This window comes from Camelina sativa, chromosome 11, assembly GCF_000633955.1.
Source record: "Camelina sativa cultivar DH55 chromosome 11, Cs, whole genome shotgun sequence".
Classification (NCBI taxonomy): Eukaryota; Viridiplantae; Streptophyta; class Magnoliopsida; order Brassicales; family Brassicaceae; genus Camelina; species Camelina sativa.
In genome coordinates, this window is record NC_025695.1 from 38,904,705 (window position 1) to 38,925,864 (window position 21,160).

A 21,160-nucleotide genomic window follows, 5' to 3' on the forward strand; every position below is an offset into this window, starting at 1 on the left:
GTTTGGGACTAAATTTTCTATCAAGTTCCAATGGTCATTTATGTAACCAAATACTGTATTGAACAAATTGACTGCTCCAGATCACTTCACCTAATAACCATTACCATCGGTTTCCTGACATTACTTGGTTTAATAACAGCAAATTAAAATTAGCTGATTTCGTTAAAATAAATCAGTTTTTATTACTAAGAAACTCTTAAGAAAATTACTAAGGACCATGTTTAAATTTTAAAAGTTTAATGAACAATCCAAACGTAGAAGAAAGGACGACGACCTATTCGTTATTACTTATTTATATTACCCATCAGCCTATGTTCCTTTTGAATATACATAATTAAATAACATTTTAAGTAATGAAAGAATACTTTAGACAATGCATAATTAATTTTACTTTATTTTAAGCCTTTACCACACGCTAAATCGGCGTTAAGACCGGGAGATAAAATTAGTGATAGTGAAAAATACACTACAGATTCTCTTGCGGTATAGATTATTGGTCAGTTTTGGACATTTGAACACAACGTCTCATGACACGTCGTGGTCACGCACATTTGAAAGATATGTTTAAGGTTTTTTTTTTGCTCAACATCAATTTTTCATTAACCAAAATGATAAAAACCAAATCAAATGCACATTACATTCACCTCTAAAAATTTGGACCAAAACAAATGCAGTGGTTGATCAAGTACAACCCTGAAACACTAGGCGGATCCAACACTATCTAATCGAGAACCATTGCATTTTTTAACTACAGCGAGATAGATAACACACCACGATTCGGAGTGAAATAATATCTTAAACCACCTAATTAACTTAATGACACGAAAAAAAATACTAACACAGAGGAGGCTAAAACTAATACTGAAAAAAGATCAATCCCAGCTATGAGAACCTCTTGATCGACATGTAGAACTTATCCCAATAGCTTCAACACCCAAAGGCGCATCATCAGAAGAGCTTGCTCTCTTCAGTTTTCATTGTTCCGGTCCTAAACCTAAAACGGACAATATATCCGACTGAACCCAATCAAGAGTCGTGAAGTAGAACCGGCGAAATAGATGCTTCTCCTAACTAGCCATATAATAACCAGAATGCTAATCATCTAAAGATTAAAAATTAAAGCACAGATTAGCATATCATCACCTCACAGTGCAAATTCTAAGAGCTACAACACGTCCGCCATGTTTCGAGGCACACACCACACCTTGGTCGGACTGAAACCAAACGACATCGCGCCTTGCTGCAATACACCGTCGTGGTTGGAATGAGGGTTAAAATCTGAAGAAGAACCCCAAACCCGACCGCTGAAGCTCGTCAAACAGAAGCTTCATCCCTCATTACTCACCGGAGCCAACAAACCGCTGGAGACAAAAACGGCAAGCGAAGTCACCAACCCAGATCCACCGAATCTGGCCATAGATTTGACGCTGTCCTCACCAGCAACCACCACCCGGCGGAGCTTCGCTTCAAGCGCCGAGATATCGCCGGAACCACCACCTTCGAGATACACCCAACCGACGGCGAAAGGATAGCAAGGAGCGGGAGAAGACAGGAAAGAAACTACAAAAAAAAACTAACGGACGGAGCCCTTTTCGGCGCCGGAAAGGCAACCGGAGAGGCGGAGCGAACGGCGGCGACTCTCTCTCTCTATAACGCACTACCTCAATATGTTTAAAGTTTTTTAAAAACAGATTATGGTCAGTTTTGCAAATAACTCAAATTAGCCTTATTAATTATATATATTTATTTATCATTCTTGTAGTAAAAGCTAGAAAGAAAATAAAATATCAAATTATTTTTTATATAGAAAATCCTTAAAGTACATATTTGAATTAATTTGTAAAAAATTATGATTTTATATAGTTATATGTTTTTTTTTGTTAAAGGAGGGATGCAACACAAACTAATTATATAATTATATGTTGAATCACAAACTAAATATAATGATAAGTATTCTAAAATAAATGTATTAGGATGTTGTTGGAGGTAAGAGAGAGTTAAAAAAAATTGATTTGATAATTATATCACAAAAATTTCCTTTTTATATATTCCCCTTAATTTAAGTTACATTGCTAGGTTTAGTTATATTTTTTTATCCTTATAGTAAAAGCTAAATAGAAAATAAAATATTAAATTGTTTTTTATATTGACAAATCCTTAAAAGTACATATTTAAAATAAATTTAAAAAAGTTTTTTATATAATTATATGTTGAATCAAAAACTAAATATAATGATAATGGTTCTAAATTTAAACTCAAAATTTAACAAGTCCTTATATATATAAATTGATTTTATTTTGAGTAACCGATAAAATAGACATTGGGCCAAAGGCCCAAAAGCATCACAAACGATAAACCTAAGTTTTTTATGTATGATCATCATAAAACCAAACCTTCGACCTAACGCTAACGAATCGAGAGAAGAGAAAAGCATCGACGTCAACCTAAGTCTGAGAGAAGAAAAACAAAAAGAAAACGAAAAGCATTCGCAAATCGTCGATCGGAGAAGATGACGTCTCCGTTTCCTTTAGAATCTCCGACTGCCGAGTCTGTCCGTGGGCAGATGGACTCTTGGTGTCGGGGGCAGATGGACTATCGGGATCAAGTGAGAGAAGCTGGGTTTTTCGATTTGGAGAAAATCTCAGTATCACAAGGTACAACTGGATTGATGCCTTTCTATTGTGATCTTAATTATCCTCATCCTGTCTTGGTTAAGCGTTATGCTAGATTGGGGATTGATCGTTACAACATGTCCCATGGGACAAACTTGCAGCTTCACCACCTAAAGAAGTTCAACAAGACAATGAATTGTCAGGCCAGTTACTACATTACTTTGGCTGCTTGCGATCCAGCAAACATTGATCCTGCTTCACTCGTTACACTTCAGGTTGGAGTTGCTGAAGGATCTAGTACTGCCCGTTGCAGTTTGAATTTGTCGTGCTTTATTGCTAAGCCTCAAGGTACCCCGACTGACCTCCTTCGTAGTTCTGGAATGGTGGATGATAAAGTCCAATTGCCTTGTTGGCCGTCAGATTTCAGTGATACTCAACGATTTTACGAGGTACGTACACACTAGTATTTTTCACTTTTGCAATTACCTTAAGTAGCGTCTGATCTATGTTTTATTATTTTTTCGTCTGATCTATGTTTTATTATTTTTTGTAGTTCAAGGAATCAGAGTTGCAGTCGAATGATTGGATTCGCCTATATTTGGAACTTGCCCTTTGTGCAAACGACAGGAGGATTGAAGAGAGCGAGCTGTCCCAGTTGCAGATTATCAAAGTTGTAATGGAAACACTTGATGAGCCACTCCAAGCCTCAGCTGCAAATGTCTATGTCTACATCACGTTTAAGGGCTTTGCGTTGGCTCGTGTTGGTGAGATTGGTGAGCATGTTGTACGTAAGGTTATAGTTAGAAGAGCCTTCAATGACCGTACTGGATGCTTGACTGCCCATGGTGGGTATGGCTTTTCCATTGGAGAAGTAGCTGAGGAGCATCATGTATCCCGCCCACGCCATTATACTGAACCAGGTGCTCTCATCCCTGACCAGGATCCTAGTAGCTAGTCCACCACCACTGAGGAGTACTGTTTTCTCGAGGAAGGTGTCTTGTCTTGATTGACTATCGACAAGATCCTGATAGAATCTAGATGGAACCTTATCAGATCCATTGGGAAGATATCTAATCATCAAATAAATATCCCAAGTTACTTTTGCCTTGTGTGGATTTGGTTTCGTTGTTTGTTTTTTTCTCTCTCTTTTCAAGTGTCTATTGTTTTTGAATACAATTTAAGTTAATCATTATTGATGTCTTGTGCCCATTAATATAAACTGATGTCTTGTGCCCATTAATATAAACTGATGTCTTGTGCCCACTAATATAATTGAATGATGGAATACACTCTTCTTGTCTTTACTAGAACGCTTTAGTTGTCCTTTTTTTTTTTCCAGGCAATTTGAAGACTTGATCTTGGTTTTGTAAAATTCAGATCAATTTTGTTGATGTTGAAATGGGTTTTGTTGTTGTGATGAATTGCTAAGTGTTTGAAGTTTTGCTAACTGCTTCTGTTTCATTCCTTACAAATTAGCTTTAAAAACTCAAAAAGCTTGGTTTAGTACCTTTGAGTTTGCTTCAAAGGTTTTGCTTCGGCCTTCAATTTTTTTTGTTAGAAAGGCGATTTTAGAAATCTGAGAAGGTTCCTTTAGGATTTTTGTTGTTATGATCATTATATTATTTCCGCCATATAAGCTAACATGGAGCGTTTTTCTTCGGATAAGAAGCAATTCTTTTTTTCTTTAGGATACAAATTTAAATTAGCTTATGTATTTTTTCATGGAAAATGGGTTTGCTTTTCTTGTTTTCTTGGTTGACTGAAGTTATTTAGTATTTACATATGTTTGTTTCATATCTAGTTTATCACTATGAAGGGAATCTTATAAAGGTTGCTTAGAGCATTTGGCTCAATCCTCTCGTAAACCAATCTGCAAAGCACAGTCATCAAGTCATTAGATGTAAGTGATCCTCGTACAGTCGTACTTGGCCGGAATCTTAGGGCATTGCAATTTCGTAAGCAGTGTGAGTGTGTAGCCCGCAACCATTTTTCCATATTACAATGCAACAGACATCACTCCTTACCTCATCAGGAAAATCAAGGTTCCTCTTGTTCTTCTCTTTCTCAGTGCTCAGTTAGATTTTGTTAGAAGCAAAAGCTTCTTCCTCTTTTACAGAACAGAACAAGCGTTTACTTTGTTGTTCTGTTTTAGTGAGACACTCGGTTTGTAAAGAACAAAATCAGAGTAACAGAAACTGACTTTTTATTGATGAAAAACTTTTGTCTTTATTAGATAGAAAAAGAAAAACAATGACCTGTGTTACGACAATACAACAATGAGTTTAAATAGACTTCCAACAGATTCGAAAGTTAAGAGCTGTGACTCTTATTTCTTGTGACCCTTAACTAACAGACACGACTCTAACACCCACTCCCCTTAACAGACACGACTCCCACTTGACTTGTATAATTTTTATTAAAAAACAAAAAACTCAATTACAACTAAAAAATTTGTCTTATCTGCGATCTTAGTTTGCGTTTTTGATCTGATATGCAGTCCATCCAACTAGCTTACCATGTCACAAGCGATTGAAAGGTAAAACACCCGAGCCTTCTTCTTATTACCATGATTCTTCTGTTACTGATCCATAAACATTCTCTATACAGAAAGTGACGACAGTAAAGCCGTTTATGTGGAAAGGAGAGCAACGTCCGTGTTATCTATTTGCTCGGAAGTTTAATCCTGAAACTCCTAATCGGCTGATGTACCTCTTCCCTAACTACACCTCGCTGGTTTGAAAGGCTTATCGGATTTTCTCTAATCTCCTGTTTGGTCATTGTTAAGCTCCTAACCAAAGCATCCGCCTTGTGATAAATACTCGGACCGTTCATATTGCTGTGATTTAAAGATGGGTTTGACTTGAAAAATAAAAAAGTCCATTAGTAATGACTTTCAAAACAATCAGTAATGCTTTTCAAATCCACTAATGACATCCAAATCCATGTCCAATGCATTTATAAAACCATAGGACTCTGAAATCTACTAATACTTTAAATCCATTAAAAACCTTTGTTGAATAACACTCCCTAAGGTAACCCACAATTCTTTTCAAAATTTAGAAATGAAACAGAATGGGCCTTTTCGGTAATATAGGGAGATGGGCCTGGTCCAGGATGTTACTCGTCTTCGTCTTCCTTTTAGTAGAAGTGTAGAAGAGAAGAAAGGGCTACTTCCATTGGTAAATTTTTTGTAATCATCGCTCTTCTTCTTCGTTTCTCTCAGCCTCCTCCTCCATCCATTCCGAAAGCTCACAATTATGGGAAAGAAGACGAAGAAGCCTGGTAAAGGAAAGGAGAAAACCGAGAGAAAAACCGCCAAAGCAGAGGAGAAGAAAGCTCGTCGAGAGGGCAAAAAGCTCTCTCCTGAAGACGACATCGACGCCATTCTCGTAATTTTTTACTCTCTCTCTCCCTTCAGATTCTTATTGGGTTTTGTGTATTGGTTTAAGCTTAGGAATCATGAGTGTGTTGGGTTCTACTCTGTTCTTAGTTTTATGGAGTATGTATTGATTAAAAGATACTTCTTTTACTAGTATAGATTGCAAACCAACAAGAAAAAGGTAACATTTTTGTATTATGTTGTTGTTTACCAGTTGAGCATACAAAAGGAGGAGGCTAAGAAGAAAGAGGTCCATGTTGAGGAAAATGTGCCAGCACCATCTCCTAGGTCAAACTGCTCGGTTAGGCTCTCTTACTCTGTTTATTTTTTTATAAAGATTGAAACTTTTTTGATCTAAAGCTTTTGAACCTTTTTCCAAATCTGTGCTGATTGATGAGATTATTTATGCAGCTTACTATAAATCCTTTGAAAGAGACTGAGTTGATACTCTATGGTGGTGAATTTTATAATGGCCAGAAGGTTAGCTTTCAAAATTTGGTTGCACAATCTTTTTTCTTTCAAGTTTTCGTTCCCCTTGTAAAGAGAGCGTTTTGTTATGTAACCACCATATGATACAAACTGGTTTTCATGTGATTGCAGACGTATGTGTATGGTGATCTCTACCGATATGATGTCGATAAGCAGGAGTGGAAGTTAGTTTCTAGCCCCAATAGTCCACCTCCTCGTAGCTCTCATCAGGCAGTTGCTTGGAAGAATTATCTCTACATATTTGGTAGATGAATGACATTGAATGATTCTTTTTGCATCTTCATTCCTTTCAGTCCATATGTGTAAGTTCCTTTTTTATTGATTAGGTGGTGAGTTTACATCTCCAAATCAAGAGCGGTTCCACCACTACAAGGTGAGTAATATATTGCTGTGTTTTGCCAGTCTATTACTATCTCTTTTTTCTCATCATTTAACCTTGGGTTTTAATTTATAGGACTTTTGGATGCTGGATGTGAAAACTAACCAATGGGAACAGTTAAATTTGAAGGGATGTCCTAGTCCACGTTCTGGTCATCGGATGGTAAGTCTTTGATGCATCCTGACCAATGTGCCTTAAAACTAAACAATGTTTGTTGCTAACATACTGCTGGAATAAGTATATAGAGTCGGACTTTGAATAAACTACTCTCCTTCTAGCTGAAACAACAGTTTTCAGACTTTGGCAGTACGTCGAATTAACAAGCACTGAGGCTAGTATTAGATATTTAAGACTGTAGAGACTGTTCTTGTAGTTTATACATCAATGGTGGGAATCTGGAAAGGTTGTCTCCTGTTTTCTGCTTAATTTTCGAACTTATCTTCTGTGATGTATAGATAGCATTTTGCGTTCTTATCTTCTGCTTAATTTTCAAACTTATCTTCTGTGTTGAGTTGTCTGCTTAGTGGAATTGTAATTTCATAGTTAATCAATTCTTGCCTCCCTTCTAGTAACCAGCCCATTAAGTTCTTATCTTGCTTTTCTTACATCTTACTTTATTTTTCCAGGTATTATACAAACACAAGATTATAATTTTTGGTGGCTTCTATGACACTCTACGTGAAGTAAGGTAGTAATTTACTCATTCCGTTAGAACTATGTCAGGATCTTAATGTCATTTCTTAATAAGAGAGAATAGACCATGTAAACCTCTTCTAGTAGCTCCAACTGAATTAGGAGATTAATGTGATTGAACATATGGTTTCTCTAAGCTTTTATTTGATGTAACATATTGATAAGTTGATCTCTGCTATCCACTTCTCGTTGGCAGGTATCACAATGATCTCTTTGTGTTTGACCTGGACCAATACAAGGTAAACCTACCTTCCGTTGCAGAAGTTTCCATCCCATTTCAATTCTTAGCTCTGTGGAACTTTCTACACCTTTTAGTGAATATATTTGGTGTCTCTTTGATAGTGGCAAGAAATCAAACCTAAGCCTGGTGCCATGTGGCCTACAGCTAGAAGCGGCTTCCAGTTTTTTGTTTATCAAGATGAGGTCAGTTTACAGTTCACATGTCTATATCATATTCTTCAAGTCCAAGCATAACCATTTATTTATAGGAAATCCTTTCATGCTGCAGATATACTTATATGGTGGTTATTCAAAAGAAGTCTCATCCGAGAAGAGCTCTGAGAAAGGAATTGTTCATGCAGATTTGTGGTCTCTTGATCCCAGGACTTGGGAATGGAACAAAGTATGTAATTCTAGATGGCATCACTTTTAGAGTTACTTCTTATACTCTTTACATGATAAAACTAGTATCACCGGGAGAGTGATACCCACAGTTAGTTCATTTATGTGTTGTAATTTCTATCAGTTAGAAGTATTAACATCCCAGTAGTTTTAAATTTTATCTTTCGTTGTCATGTAATGATTCTTGCTGTACTTAGGTGAAGAAAATTGGGATGCCTCCTAGCTCCCGTGCTGGATTTTCGGTATGTGTCCACAAAAAGCGTGCTTTGCTGTTTGGGGGTGTCGTGGACATGGAAATGGAAGGTCAGGAAATGGTTTTCTAGTGTCATTTTTCTATATCAGAATCTATAACTTAAACTCTTGACCTCTTAATTTTTTTGGCAGGTGATGTGATGATGAGTTTATTCTTAAATGAACTCTATGGCTTCCAGTTAGATAATCGTCGGTGGTAAGAATCCAATTGATGTTGTTATTATGAGCACTGAAAACTATGAAGTTTCTCTCAAATGTACTTTTTACTATTTAAATTTACCCCTGCAGGTTGTAAAAATTTTAGCTATTTTGAGATTCTTAGTTCTTAAAAATATTTTAAGGTTCGTTAGTTTTTCATTTTGTATCACTGACTCTCAGTTTCTGTGGAGTTCAGGTACCCAATAGAGTTACGAAAAGAAAAATCATCAAAAGATAAGGTACGACTGCATCTACTCTAGCTAGATTTTTATTCCGTGGGAGCCTTATGGTTAAGACGTTTCAAATAAGTAGAATACTTATCTTTGTTTTTTACAGGCAAAGAAGAATATAGAGGCAAAACCTGTGGCATCTAATAATGATGATGAGATGGATTCAGCAGAAGAAGATGAATCATCGGCCATGATTGAGCAAAGCGATGGAGTAGGCTCCTCGGATGGGATATCTGAACGTATGGCAGCAGGTCTAACTGTTCATGGAAATAGATCTAATGCTGAGTCTGATAAAAGTAAGAGTCTACAGAAAGCAAAAGCTAGACTAGATCCTCAAGTTTCAGTCTCAGAGGAGGTTTGTTTTGGCAAAATTCATTAACATTGTGTACCTTCAGTTACGAGCATTGGTGTCATCTTGTAAATCGTTGCATTTATTCCCTTGCAGGTTGTAAAACCATGTGGGCGTATCAATTCTTGTATGGTCGTTGGGAAGGATACCTTATACATATATGGTGGCATGATGGAGATAAAAGATAAAGAAGTTACTCTTGATGATTTGTATTCGCTCAATCTTAGCAAACTTGACGAGTGGAAGTGTATCATACCGGTTTGTTTGACACCAATCTTCATTTTTCTGTCTTTTGATATCAATTGATAAGATATTGTGCAGACAATAAGTTTCTTTGGTATGTCTTTACTACAGGCGACTGAAACTGAGTGGGTGGAAGTCTCAGATGACGAAGAAGGGGACGAAGACGAGGATGAAGATGATAGTGAAGATGAAGGAAACAGTGAAGAGTCTGATGATGAAGATGAAGATGACGATGAAGAAGTAGAGGTACTATATGGTTTTGCTACTTTATCCCTCTTTGAACCTGGAGTGAGTCTACTCTGTGGCTATAATTGACTTTGTTTGGTTATGTTAAATCTTAGGCGATGGATGTTGATGGATCAGTGAAAGTGGGAGAAGTTGTTGCAATGATAAAAGGAGAAGGAAAGTCCCTTCGAAGAAAAGAGAAACGAGCTCGGATAGAACAGATTAGAGCTAATCTTGGACTCTCAGATTCACAGAGAACCCCAGTGGTAAAATTGGCTTCGGCGTTTCCTTTTTTTTTTTCTGTTTACTAAGAAGGAGATTCTTTTTGAAGCTCAAAATTTGGTCATGTTGTTTGTCTTTGAAAAGCCTGGAGAAACTTTGAAGGATTTCTATAAGCGCACAAATATGTACTGGCAAATGGCTACCTATGATCATACCCAACATACCGGCAAGGTATATTCTTCCATCTTGTAGCAACATTGTTCTGTTCTTGTCATAAGTCATGACATTATATGATTCACATGTAATTGGCATTGTAGGAGCTGCGGAAGGATGGTTTTGATCTCGCGGAATCTCGTTATCTGGAACTGAAACCAATTCTAGATGAGGTGAGAGTTTTATCACATGACATCAGTCTCTCACTGTTTCTTCTCTTTAAATCGTGTAAAGCCTGGCCAGAGTTATGGTGATGTGTGATAATAATGGTTGAATGTACAATTTGCAGTTGGCAATACTTGAGGCAGAGCAAAAAGCTGAAGAAGCAGAAGGACCTGAGGCTAGTAGTAGCTCTAGAAAGGGAGGCGGCATTGCAAAGAAGAAGAGATGAGGTTATTAACAGCCTCAGCAGTTATCGTTATTTTACAGTCAAACATCAGTTTTGAATAGACTCATCTTGATGAGGCCACAAGTGTGTAACATTTGTTAAAATTTTGAGGAGAACTGCAAATTCCTACATGTACTATGGCGATATCTGTTATCATTACAATTACTACACAAACGAACGACTAATTTAGCCACAAATAAGTTTTTTACGATCAAACGACTTCGTATTGAGTATTTGCAAAGGAGACTGACTGCCCATGGAGAATTTATTGTTCTTTCGACTTTTCTAGGAACCGGTTGGAAAGTGGATGATATAGCAAGCTGTTGAATCAAGCGGTAATTGCTAGGCTATTTCCAAACGAGATCAGGAGTAATCCTATGTTCAAACCAAAAGTTATTCAAGAACAAATCCAGCAACGTTGGAATTTAACTGCTTCGCACAAGTTCTTGCTGCTCATTCTCACACTTGGCCACTGTATTTTAACCCATTTCCCTGAACATCCACAACCGCAATAACTTTAGGAATTCAATGCTACACTAAGCCAAACCGTTGACAGCGCAAGAACAACATCAATCACTTTCTTATCACTTCCAATCATAATAATCCCCCACATCCTAGCTTCAAAACAGTTCCCACATACCAAACTAGCCAGTTTAAAATGTGAAAACCCTATTTTTTGAGGCAGGCATGATGAACCCACAAATAAAGTGAAATAATGGTTTTTCACGAATATTAGTGAATTAAAAAATAAAGTGAAATATTCAATTTGACAATTTTTTTTAATCTGTTTTTCACGAAAACTCATTATTTTATAACTTATGAAAAATTAATGAAGTAATTATTGTCTTTAAAAAGACACATTTAAAAATTAAATTATATGTGAGAAGTATTAGCAATTCAAAAAAGTATGTTGATTACTAACTCATTATTAAAATTAAAATAAACAGAAAAAATTATTTTCTCCCGTAAGTAGCTTGGAAACAAAACCCCTGGCTAATTGGTGAATAATAACACAAATGCGGTCCATGAGTTAAATTTCTTCTTTAATTTCATTAATTGGCAAACAGATTTTTTTGTTTCTCTTAAAAATTGCAAATTATGTTCATTTTTTGTGAATGGTGTAAAAATCAGTTTTTTGAAAACCACATTTAGAAATCCGCACTTGTAATGTCACCATTCATGACCTTACATGTTTTGGTGAATAATAACACAACCGCAGTCAATGAGTTTAAAAATTTTCTTTGAGAAGTGCAAACAGATTTTTTTATCTTTCTTAAAAAACTAAATTTACGTTAAATTTTTATGAATGGTGTAAAAATCAGTTTTTTGAAAACTACACTTATGAAAACTACTCCTATGGAGATGGAGACTGATGATGCTACTCCTATGGAGACAACTCCTAGTGTTCTACCTAAAGAAGAGCGGCTGAAGCAACTATGGGAAAATATAAGGCAAGAGGGCCCGAGCCGGATAGAAGAGACAGATATTGAAGTCCTTATTGGCAAAGAGATACTTCGACAAGTAAAAAGTCGCCCTCGTCCAATAGGAGGTCCTATTTTCGCGTGTTCAGACGGATACGTTCATAATCTTGCTTGGCATCCCAAGGAAACTCCTCCTATTGTGACTGAACACAGTTGGCGCGGAAATTTTGGTCCCATCAAAGACCAGAAGAACCATCTACTCTGCTGGAACTACTCATCAACAGATTTGGTGAGCGCAGAGTTGATACAATCTGGATGGGAAACTGAATATAAACCGTTGAGTACCTGGCACTTGTGTACTGTATGCCAAACTAATCTGCTGGGCAGAGACAAAAGAGCACCTAAGGATCATGTCTGTTATGGATGTGAACCGTATTTTATGTTACAATATATGAAATATTTCGGTATCCCGCCACCAGAAGAAAAAGGTCAAGCTGAGTTTAGTTGCCGTCAAGAACCATTCCCTCCCGCCAGCTTCGGTGAATCAAGGATCGAAAACGTGAAGGAAGTTGGTCTCGAGGCTGCTTTGTTTGGACTTTCCTTTCACCCATTTGTGGCTGATGTCATTGTAAATCGCACATATTTGACAAAGGAGACGACATCTACTATGGTCTTCTAGAGAAAAATGCTTCGTTCTAAGGATATCACTCAGTTGTCAGTGGAGTCGGTTAAACGCTATTGTGGTGATGTGGTTGCTGTTTGCAGAATGTCCAATGGTGACGAAGTTGCTAATCATGGATATTTGTATGTTTCCCTTACAACGATGTACTAGGTAGCAATTGACTATGTGCAGAGTAAATCGATTTAAAGAAAATTATTATAAGTAAAATTATTATCTAAAACCAATATCTGTTTGTGTCACACATAAATACATAATATGTAATTAAAGATTTTTATTTATTTATTCAAAACTTTAGTTTTTTATCTTTGAATGTGTAAGAGGTTTTATGGTAGAGAAAATATTGATAAAATGTTAATATTTATTGCAACATGTCTTTTGTGGTTTAAAAATCAAATTCATATCTTCTTATGTTTTATTTTGTAATCATAACAATTTTACATATTTCTTATTTAACCATAACAACATATACTAAATTACTCGGTAGTTTAGTTATTTAATTTTATTATATGTTAGTAACAATCATATTCTAAACTAAATTTCTGAAGATAATCTAATTTATTGATTTAAGTTTTTTGATTTGGCTATTTAAATCTTTTAAGTTAGTCGGTTTGTTAATATTTTCTATAAATGACAGATTATTACCAAAAAAACCATTATGAAAAAATTAATAAAATTCCAAAATCAACGTATTCGTGTAAGAATACATTTCACCCGTGAAATATGTGAACGTGGTAAAAAAATATTTATAAAATGTTACAATTTATAGCAATATATATTTTTGTGTGTTTTAAAAATCAAATTTCTATTTATGGTTTATCGAGTAACTATAATAATTTTGCATAATCTAATAGTCACTCATTTTAAATATATTATGATTTTTTTTTGGTACTAAGTTTATTTATAATGATAAAGATTATTTTCTCATTCCTTTTTAATAGCACACGAATATACAATTAGAACGTATTTTTCTATTCGATTATCAATATTTCCATTTTTTAATGAATAATGATACTAAATGTTGAGAATAAATAGTTTACATACTTAGATATATATAAATAATCACACATCATAATATCCCCTAATTTGTTGACATTTTTATATTTATTTATGAATATATATATAAATCTATATTTATTGGGAATTAAGTTTCTTTTAATATTGGAGATAAATCAGGTGTAATATACTTATTTCTATAAATAATAACTATTGAAAGCTTGTTATTTAAATTATTATGGTAATAATACTAACATAAAAGATAACATTTTGTTTTTATATGATTATGTTAATAAGTTATATGTTTAATAAGTTATATGTTCTTTATTTTTATTAACTTTATATTAATTGATATGTTTTTATAGCCATTTTAGAATATTTTACTTATATTGATTTGTATGTTTGTAAGTAAATTTTAGTGAAATTTTGCCTTAAAATAGTATGTAATTATTTAATTAGTTTTAATATGTGATATTTAAATTTATGTGAGAAATGATGACATATATAATTATGTAAAAATTAACTAGTGGGAACAGTTAAATTTGAAGGGATGTCCTAGTCCACGTTCTGGTCATCGTATGGTAAGTCTTTGATGTATCCTGACCAATGTGCCTTAAAACTAAACAATGTTTGTTGCTAACATACTGCTGGAATAAGTATATATAGTCGGACTTTGAATACACTACTCTCCTTCAGCTGAAACAGCAATATCCAGACTTTGGCAGTACCCAGTACGTCGAATTAACAAGCACTGAGAGTAGTATTAGATATTTAAGACTGTAGATATTTTTCACATTTTGTCTTGTAGTTTATACATCAAGGGTGGGAATCTGGAAAAGTTGTCACATGTGTGCTGCTTAATTTCCAAACTTATATTCTGTGATGAATAGATAGCAGTTTGTGTTCTGCTGTGTTGAGTTGTCTGCTTAGTAGAATTGTAATTTCATAGTCAATCAATTCTTGCCTCCCTTCTAGTAACCAGCCCATTAAGTTCTTATCTTGCTTTTCTTACATCTTACTTTATTTTTCCAGGTATTATACAAACACAAGATTATAATTTTTGGTGGCTTCTATGACACTCTACGTGAAGTAAGGTAGTAATTTACTCATTCCGTTAGAACAATATCAGGATCTTAATGCCATCTCTTAATAATAGAGAAGACCATGTAAACCTCCTCTAGTAGCTCCAACTGAATTAGGACATTAATGTGATTGAACATAAGTTTTCTCTAAGCTTTCATTTGATATAACATTTTGATAAGTTGATCTCTGCTATCCACTTGTCGTTGGCAGGTATTACAATGATCTTTATGTGTTTGACCTGGACCAATACAAGGTAAACCTACCTTCCGTTTCCATCCCATTCAACTCTTAGCTCTCTGGAACTCTCTACACCTTTTAAGTGAATATTTTTGGTGTCTCTTTGATAGTGGCAAGAAATAAAACCTAAGCCTGGTGCCATGTGGCCTACAGCTAGAAGCGGCTTCCAGTTTTTTTTTTTATCTAGATGAGGTCAGTTTACAATTCACATATCTATATCATATTCTTCAAGTCCAAGCATAACCATTTATTTATAGGAAATCCTTTCATGCTGCAGATATACATACTTATATGGTGGTTATTCAAAAGAAGTCTCATCCGAGAAGAGCTCTGAGAAAGGAATTGTTCATGCAGATTTGTGGTCTCTTGATCCCAGGACTTGGGAATGGAACAAAGTATGTAATTCTAGATGGCATCATCACTTTTAGAGTTACTTCTTATACTCTTTACATGATAAAACTAGTATCACCGGGAGAGTGATACCCACAGTTAGTTCATTTATGTTTTGTAATTTCTATCAGTTAGAAGTATTAACAACCCAGTAGTTTTAAATTTTATCTTTCGTTGTCATGTAATGATTCTTGCTGTACCCCAGTGGTAAAAATTGGCTTTGGCATTTTTTTTCTTTTCGTTTTCTGAGAAGGAGATTATGTTTGAAGCTCAACTAATTTGATCATATTCATGTTGTTTGTCTTTGAAGCCTGGAGAAACTTTGAAGGATTTCTATAAGCGCACAAATATGTACTGGCAAATGGCTGCCTACGAGAGCATTCCCAACATACCGGCAAGGTACAGTCTTCCATCAAGCATATAATGATGACTCATATTGTAACAACATTGATCTGTCCTTGGCATAAGTCATGACATGTAATTGGCATTGTAGGAGCTGCGGAAGGATGGTTTTGATCTCGCGGAATCTCGGTATCTGGAACTCAAACCAATTCTAGACGAGGTGAGAGTTTATCACTGTTTCCTCTCTTTATATCGTGTAAAAAAAACTGGCCAGAGTTATGGTGATGTGTGATAATAATGGTTGAATGGACAATTTGCAGTTGGCAATACTTGAAGCAGAGCAAAAAGCTGAAGAAGCAGAAGGACCTGAGGCTAGTAGTAGCTCTAGAAAGGGAGGCGGCATTGCAAAGAAGAAGAGATGAGGTTTTCACAACCTCAGCAGTTATCGTTATTTACAGTGAAACATCAGTTTTGAATCTACTTTAGCTTAATGAGGCTGTAACTCTGTAACATTTGTGAAAATTTTGAGGAAAACTGCATAGAAAGATTATATTAGTGACAATGCTACTCATATCCATATGTAAGCTATTAAAAACGACTTCATTTTGAGTAACCGCAAAACTAAGCCATTAAACTCTGACGAACTAAACGACGTCTTTTTAAGTTAAGAAGAAACAAACACACAAACAAAAACTCAGAACTTTGTGACGGATTTACGAAATTAGGAAGAAGATCGATTTCAGCGAAAGTGAATCTCGACGTCACAATTCAATTGAGTAGATAAAAAAATGAGGTAAAAAATTCGCTGATTTTGGGTCGATCTTGAATACAGGGAATTGAATTCTGCTATTGTGTAGAATAGGGTTTAGTGTAGGGCTGGAGATTGTATAGAACAATTTCTTAGGGTTCAATTTTGTTTTATATGCATGCTATGTGTTCGATTAAATGCCTAAAGAGTTTTTGTATGTTTGTTTTGACTACGTAGTTCTGATGCTGATGATGGTGTGAATGTTAAATCAAGTGAAGAAGACGTTTCTCATAAGACATTTATTCATGATGATGGAACTGTTGAGTTTGATGAAGAGAATCTGATCGAGTGTAAAGTCACTGGATTTGGTGTTGAAGATGAGGAGAATGATTACCGAGATACACCTGTTAGTTCGGATATTGAAACAGAGCAATACGAAAGGTGTAGTGGCGAGCTAAAGCTAAAACAAGTGTTTGACACTTTGGAAGAGTTTAAAGAAGCTATGGTGGATTATGTGTTGAATGAAGGATGGAATGTGAAGTATTCAAGATGGGGAAAAGAAAAGTCTGAGCTCAAGTGTGCGATGGAAGGAGACTGCCCTTGGAGAATTTATTGTTCTTTCGAGGAACCGGTTGGGAAGTGGATGATCAAAGCGTATCACGACGAGCATCGTTGTGAAAGGAACGGATGTAGCAAGCTGTTGAATCAAGCTGTAATTGCTAGGCTGTTTCTAAACGAGATCAGGAGTAATCCTAAGTTGAAACCAAAAGTTATTCAAGAACAAATCCAGCGACGTTGGAATTTAACTGCTTCGCGTGACCAGTGTCGGAAGGCAAAAGGAGTAGCGTTGGAGATTATTAGAAAGGAGAATGATGAACAGTGTTCATGGCTGCAAGACTATCAGTTGGAGAATATGGAGTAAGTATTTCTCTCAGTTACTTTTAGCACTAAATTTATCTAACAATATGGCTGCCTTTGTAGCATTTCTCTTGCAAGAATATATCGAATACTCTTTTGCATTCTCCTTGTTAGTACGAACCCTGATTCTTCGGTGGAGTTTCAAGAGGAGAGAAGTAAGAAGAATACTAAAAGAAAACTGGTTGTGGATGAGTCTCCAAAGAAGAAACACAAAGTTGGCAGAGAGGGAAGGATTGTACGCTGTGGCAGATGCGGTATGGTTGGACACAACTCAAGGAAGTGTGGTAATGTAGGGGTGAAGTATATACGACCGAAGAATAGGAACACATTAGATGAAGGATCTGAGTCCATGGATCTAGACAGCAACGAAGGATCAAGTCAGTCTACATAGAATTTGGTTAATATGCAGCTTTTGGATGTTTTAGATGATGTGAACATCTTTTGCTTTGTCTCTATTATTAGACGCTTACCAAGTGGAATTGGTTATATTAGTTCAAGCCTTTTAAGTGGAATATGGTTTTGATTATTACGTGTATCCAACAATCTGTAGTCCGGCTTACCAAGTGAAAGTGGTGATTTTAGTTCAGTACATAAGTGCTTCAAAGAGTAGCAATGTGTATGCATTATAGATTCATATAAGATCACCGTAGTTCGTCTAGAAATCAGCTTTTTTTTCAACTTGATTATAAAAAAATTTAAAAGCAAAAATGATACCACTGACAAGGATAAGTGATTAATTCAACATACAGGTTCGCAAGTTTGGTTTTGAAGTAACAGAATTTCAAAGAAGATGCTTAACCATGTAAGGACCTTTCAATTCATAACCTAACTTTCTGTAGTAATGCCGAGTTCCTACACCAGAAATTACACCGATTTTGTTAGATCTGTGTTCTCTTCTAGCAATCCTCTCTGCTTCTTCCATTAGAAGGGTACCATAACCCTGCAAATTCGACACACAAGAAAAACCGGCAATTAGAATATAACTCCATAATTGAGTGTCAAATTCAAGTTAGATATCAGGTACCTGATGTTGCAACTTATCAGCCTCTTGACCATGAACTGCTGGTACAGCCGTTCCATATACATGAAGCTCACGGACAACAGAACACTTTCCCATGAGTTCTGGACAAGTTACATTCTTCCCGCATTTACGCAGACGTAACAACCCAACAAGAATGTCCTGCATCAACAATGATAGGTCTTTTTTGTCTATACTCTGCTATTGCATCTCTCGCCAACACGGGGAAGCTAACATAGGCGTTCTCTTTTCTCGCCAGCATCTGCTATCGCTGGCTGCTCTCGCCACCCTACCACAGCGAAGCCAACAGCTGCGTTCGCTTCTCTGGCCACCACAACAACCATAGATTTCTCTTCTCTTCTAATCCTTTGCATCAATTTTCTCCTAAAAAAATTTGGAAGATGTAACAAATTTGTCAATCAATTCAGATAGCAAATTTTTAGATAAGAGTTGAGCAACAAGTTGATCTAATTATTTAATACTTGTAGGTAATTGAATCCAGAATTAGATGAGTAATCCGAGTCAAAAATATGGTAGAATACGTAAAATAACTAAAAGATATAAAGGGGTTAAAGGTTTTTGTTAAATTTTGGATTTACAAAAAATTCAATATTACAAACAGGGGATACGAGAAAAGAATTTAAGAGAGTAAGTTCACAGAGGATAAGATCCTATGTAGAAGCAACTTGTGATGAGTCGAGGAAGTATCGCCATGGAAAGAAGCTAGGGTTTAGTCGCTGCAAAACTCGAGGTCATGAGAGGCGCTAGAGTTTAGATCAAAACCAGAAGCAACATGCGAAGTAGATCGATCACAATCCTCGTCGAGAGAACAAGTGCTAGGGTTTTGTTCCAAGTTAGAAACAGATTGCGATTTTTCTTTCTTCTCAAGGCACGCCATCATATGCTTCTTCACTCTCTCTATACGATCCTCGAGGATGTTTAACTCAGAGAGATCATCACAAGAATGGTATAGATCAGGGTCTTCCCACCAAAACCCTAGCTTCGATTGGGGTTTAACGTCAATCTTAGGAGGTGGCTTGCGATTTAGGTAACAATCAGCGATCTCTTGGGCAGGAGAGTAGCCGGAGAAGGAGTAAACAACGTCGGACATCTCTGAGGGAGAGGTTACGAAGACGGCGATGTTGGCTCCGGAGAGATGACAGAGATCGGCGGCTTTGGAAAAGACAGTTTGACGACGTTTAGAGCAAGCCACCGCTCGTTGCTGTTTGGTTTCTCGTTTCTTGATTTCGATTTTTCGTTTTGTTCCTTTCTTCATTGTGAAATCAGACGCGTTTGTGCTTGACGACGGCATAATGTTTCTTACCGAGACAAAGAGATAGAAAGCAGCGAGAGAAATAGAGAACGAGAGAGAGTAGAAAGCACTTATATAGATATTGTAAGGATGGGGTCAAACTTAGGTATTGTTTTCCTTTTTTAATCGCATATTTATTTTCTATTTTACATTTTGTGTTTTCTACTAGAAGTTTCTAAATATCACAACAACAACTGCAAAAAAAGGAAAAGTAAAAGGACTGTTACCAATTTACAATAATAATTACATACCTAAACTGATTACACACAAAACCAAAAGTTAATCTTGTGTTGTTGAAAGATAGAGAAGAGATTGTTTGGCAGAGCTTTGGTACTCCGGCTGATACTTTGCTTCCAAACCAAAAGTTACCTTCTTTTGAGATGCTAGTGAGAATTCTAGGTCTAGTTATTACAGTCTTCATTTGGAGGATTCAGGGCGGTTACAGCTTAGATGGGAGAGTAACATTACTTTCTGGTCAAACGGAAACGAAGCTTTGAAGAAGAAGAAGAAGATTGGTGCTGTGCTTACCTCTGAGGGAGCTCTGTTTCTTGAGGATCAAGATCTGATGAGACCTATTTGGTCTGTGTTTGGGGAAGATCATAACAACACTGTCAAGTTCCAGTTTCTTAGGCTTGACCGGGATGGTATAATCTGAGAATGTACTCGTGGAACGAGGATTCAAAGATTTGGAAACCGGTTTGGCAAGCTGTTGAGAATGAATCAGTGTCGTGTTTTCTCAACTTGTGGATCACTTTAACAGTTCTGGATCCTCCGAGTGCACTTGCCCTTTTAATTCTTTTGTATCGCTCTCGGATCCTAAATGCTTTTGGTGCCTTATCAGAAGCCAAGCTGCAAATCTGGTTGAATTCAAGAACTTGTAGTTGTATGGAAATCTACCCTGCTAATGATTCTGTTGTTTCTGGAGTTAGCTCCCAGAGATGCAAGAAGGTGTGTTCAGAGGATTCTGCTTGTACTGCAGTCACTTACACGAACGATGGGGATCCTCAATGTCGCATGAAGCTGACCCGATATATCAGCGGTTACTCTCTGATCCATCTCTGAGTTCGATACCATATGTTAAAACATGTTTGGACCCGATTGCTGTTAATCGAAACGTTTCTAAAGAGTCACCACCAGTGACTGTACCCAAGTCTCACGGTATCTGTCTTCCTTGTCTTATCGGCGCAACTTCCACTACACTTGTTCTGTTTCTCGGATTTCAGCTTGGTGTTATTGTGTACATCTACCAGAGGAAGAAGCAGCTAGCTAAAGAAGAAAGCTGATCGATTCTCCAAAGCTGCAAACCCAAAAGGTGTGATGATCTTCTCTGTCGATGAGATAAAGGCCATGACAGATAACTTCGATCATAACATAGGACCGGGGATATTCAAAGGGGTAGGATATGCCGGAGAATGAACTTGTTGCGGTTAAAGAAATGGAAGCGACATTAACAGAAGAAAGGAAGTTTAGGAGCTCTGCATCAAAGATAGGTACAATGCATCACAAGAACCTAGCGAAGCTTG

General features: G+C 36.4%; 2 protein-coding genes, 1 long non-coding RNA gene and 3 pseudogenes across 3 annotated transcripts; 5 read left to right on the plus strand and 1 right to left on the minus strand.

Moving 5' to 3' along the window:
- LOC104725540 (UPF0725 protein At1g02770-like) lies at positions 2,434-3,814 on the plus strand. Its single transcript, XM_019232461.1, has 2 exons — positions 2,434-3,061; positions 3,406-3,814. The coding sequence occupies exons 1-2, from the start codon at positions 2,510-2,512 to the stop codon at positions 3,565-3,567; spliced, it is 714 nt and encodes a 237-aa protein (XP_019088006.1). The 5' UTR covers positions 2,434-2,509; the 3' UTR covers positions 3,568-3,814.
- On the plus strand, positions 5,870-10,701 carry LOC104725541 (kelch domain-containing protein 4-like). Its single transcript, XM_010444210.2, has 20 exons — positions 5,870-6,001; positions 6,206-6,292; positions 6,403-6,471; positions 6,592-6,724; positions 6,807-6,853; positions 6,935-7,021; positions 7,486-7,547; positions 7,749-7,791; positions 7,895-7,975; positions 8,061-8,174; positions 8,371-8,476; positions 8,558-8,621; positions 8,820-8,862; positions 8,960-9,208; positions 9,299-9,460; positions 9,557-9,691; positions 9,787-9,936; positions 10,037-10,123; positions 10,210-10,278; positions 10,395-10,701. The coding sequence occupies exons 1-20, from the start codon at positions 5,870-5,872 to the stop codon at positions 10,494-10,496; spliced, it is 2,022 nt and encodes a 673-aa protein (XP_010442512.1). The 3' UTR covers positions 10,497-10,701.
- Positions 14,122-14,921, plus strand: LOC104725542. Its single transcript, XR_757927.2, has 3 exons — positions 14,122-14,170; positions 14,622-14,683; positions 14,883-14,921. It is a non-coding gene; the product is annotated as an uncharacterized LOC104725542 (long non-coding RNA).
- LOC104725543 lies at positions 16,267-17,830 on the plus strand (annotated as a pseudogene).
- Positions 18,966-19,637, minus strand: LOC104728762 (annotated as a pseudogene).
- The window catches only part of LOC104728763, a 2,644-nt pseudogene continuing 1,211 nt past the window's right edge, over positions 19,728-21,160 (plus strand).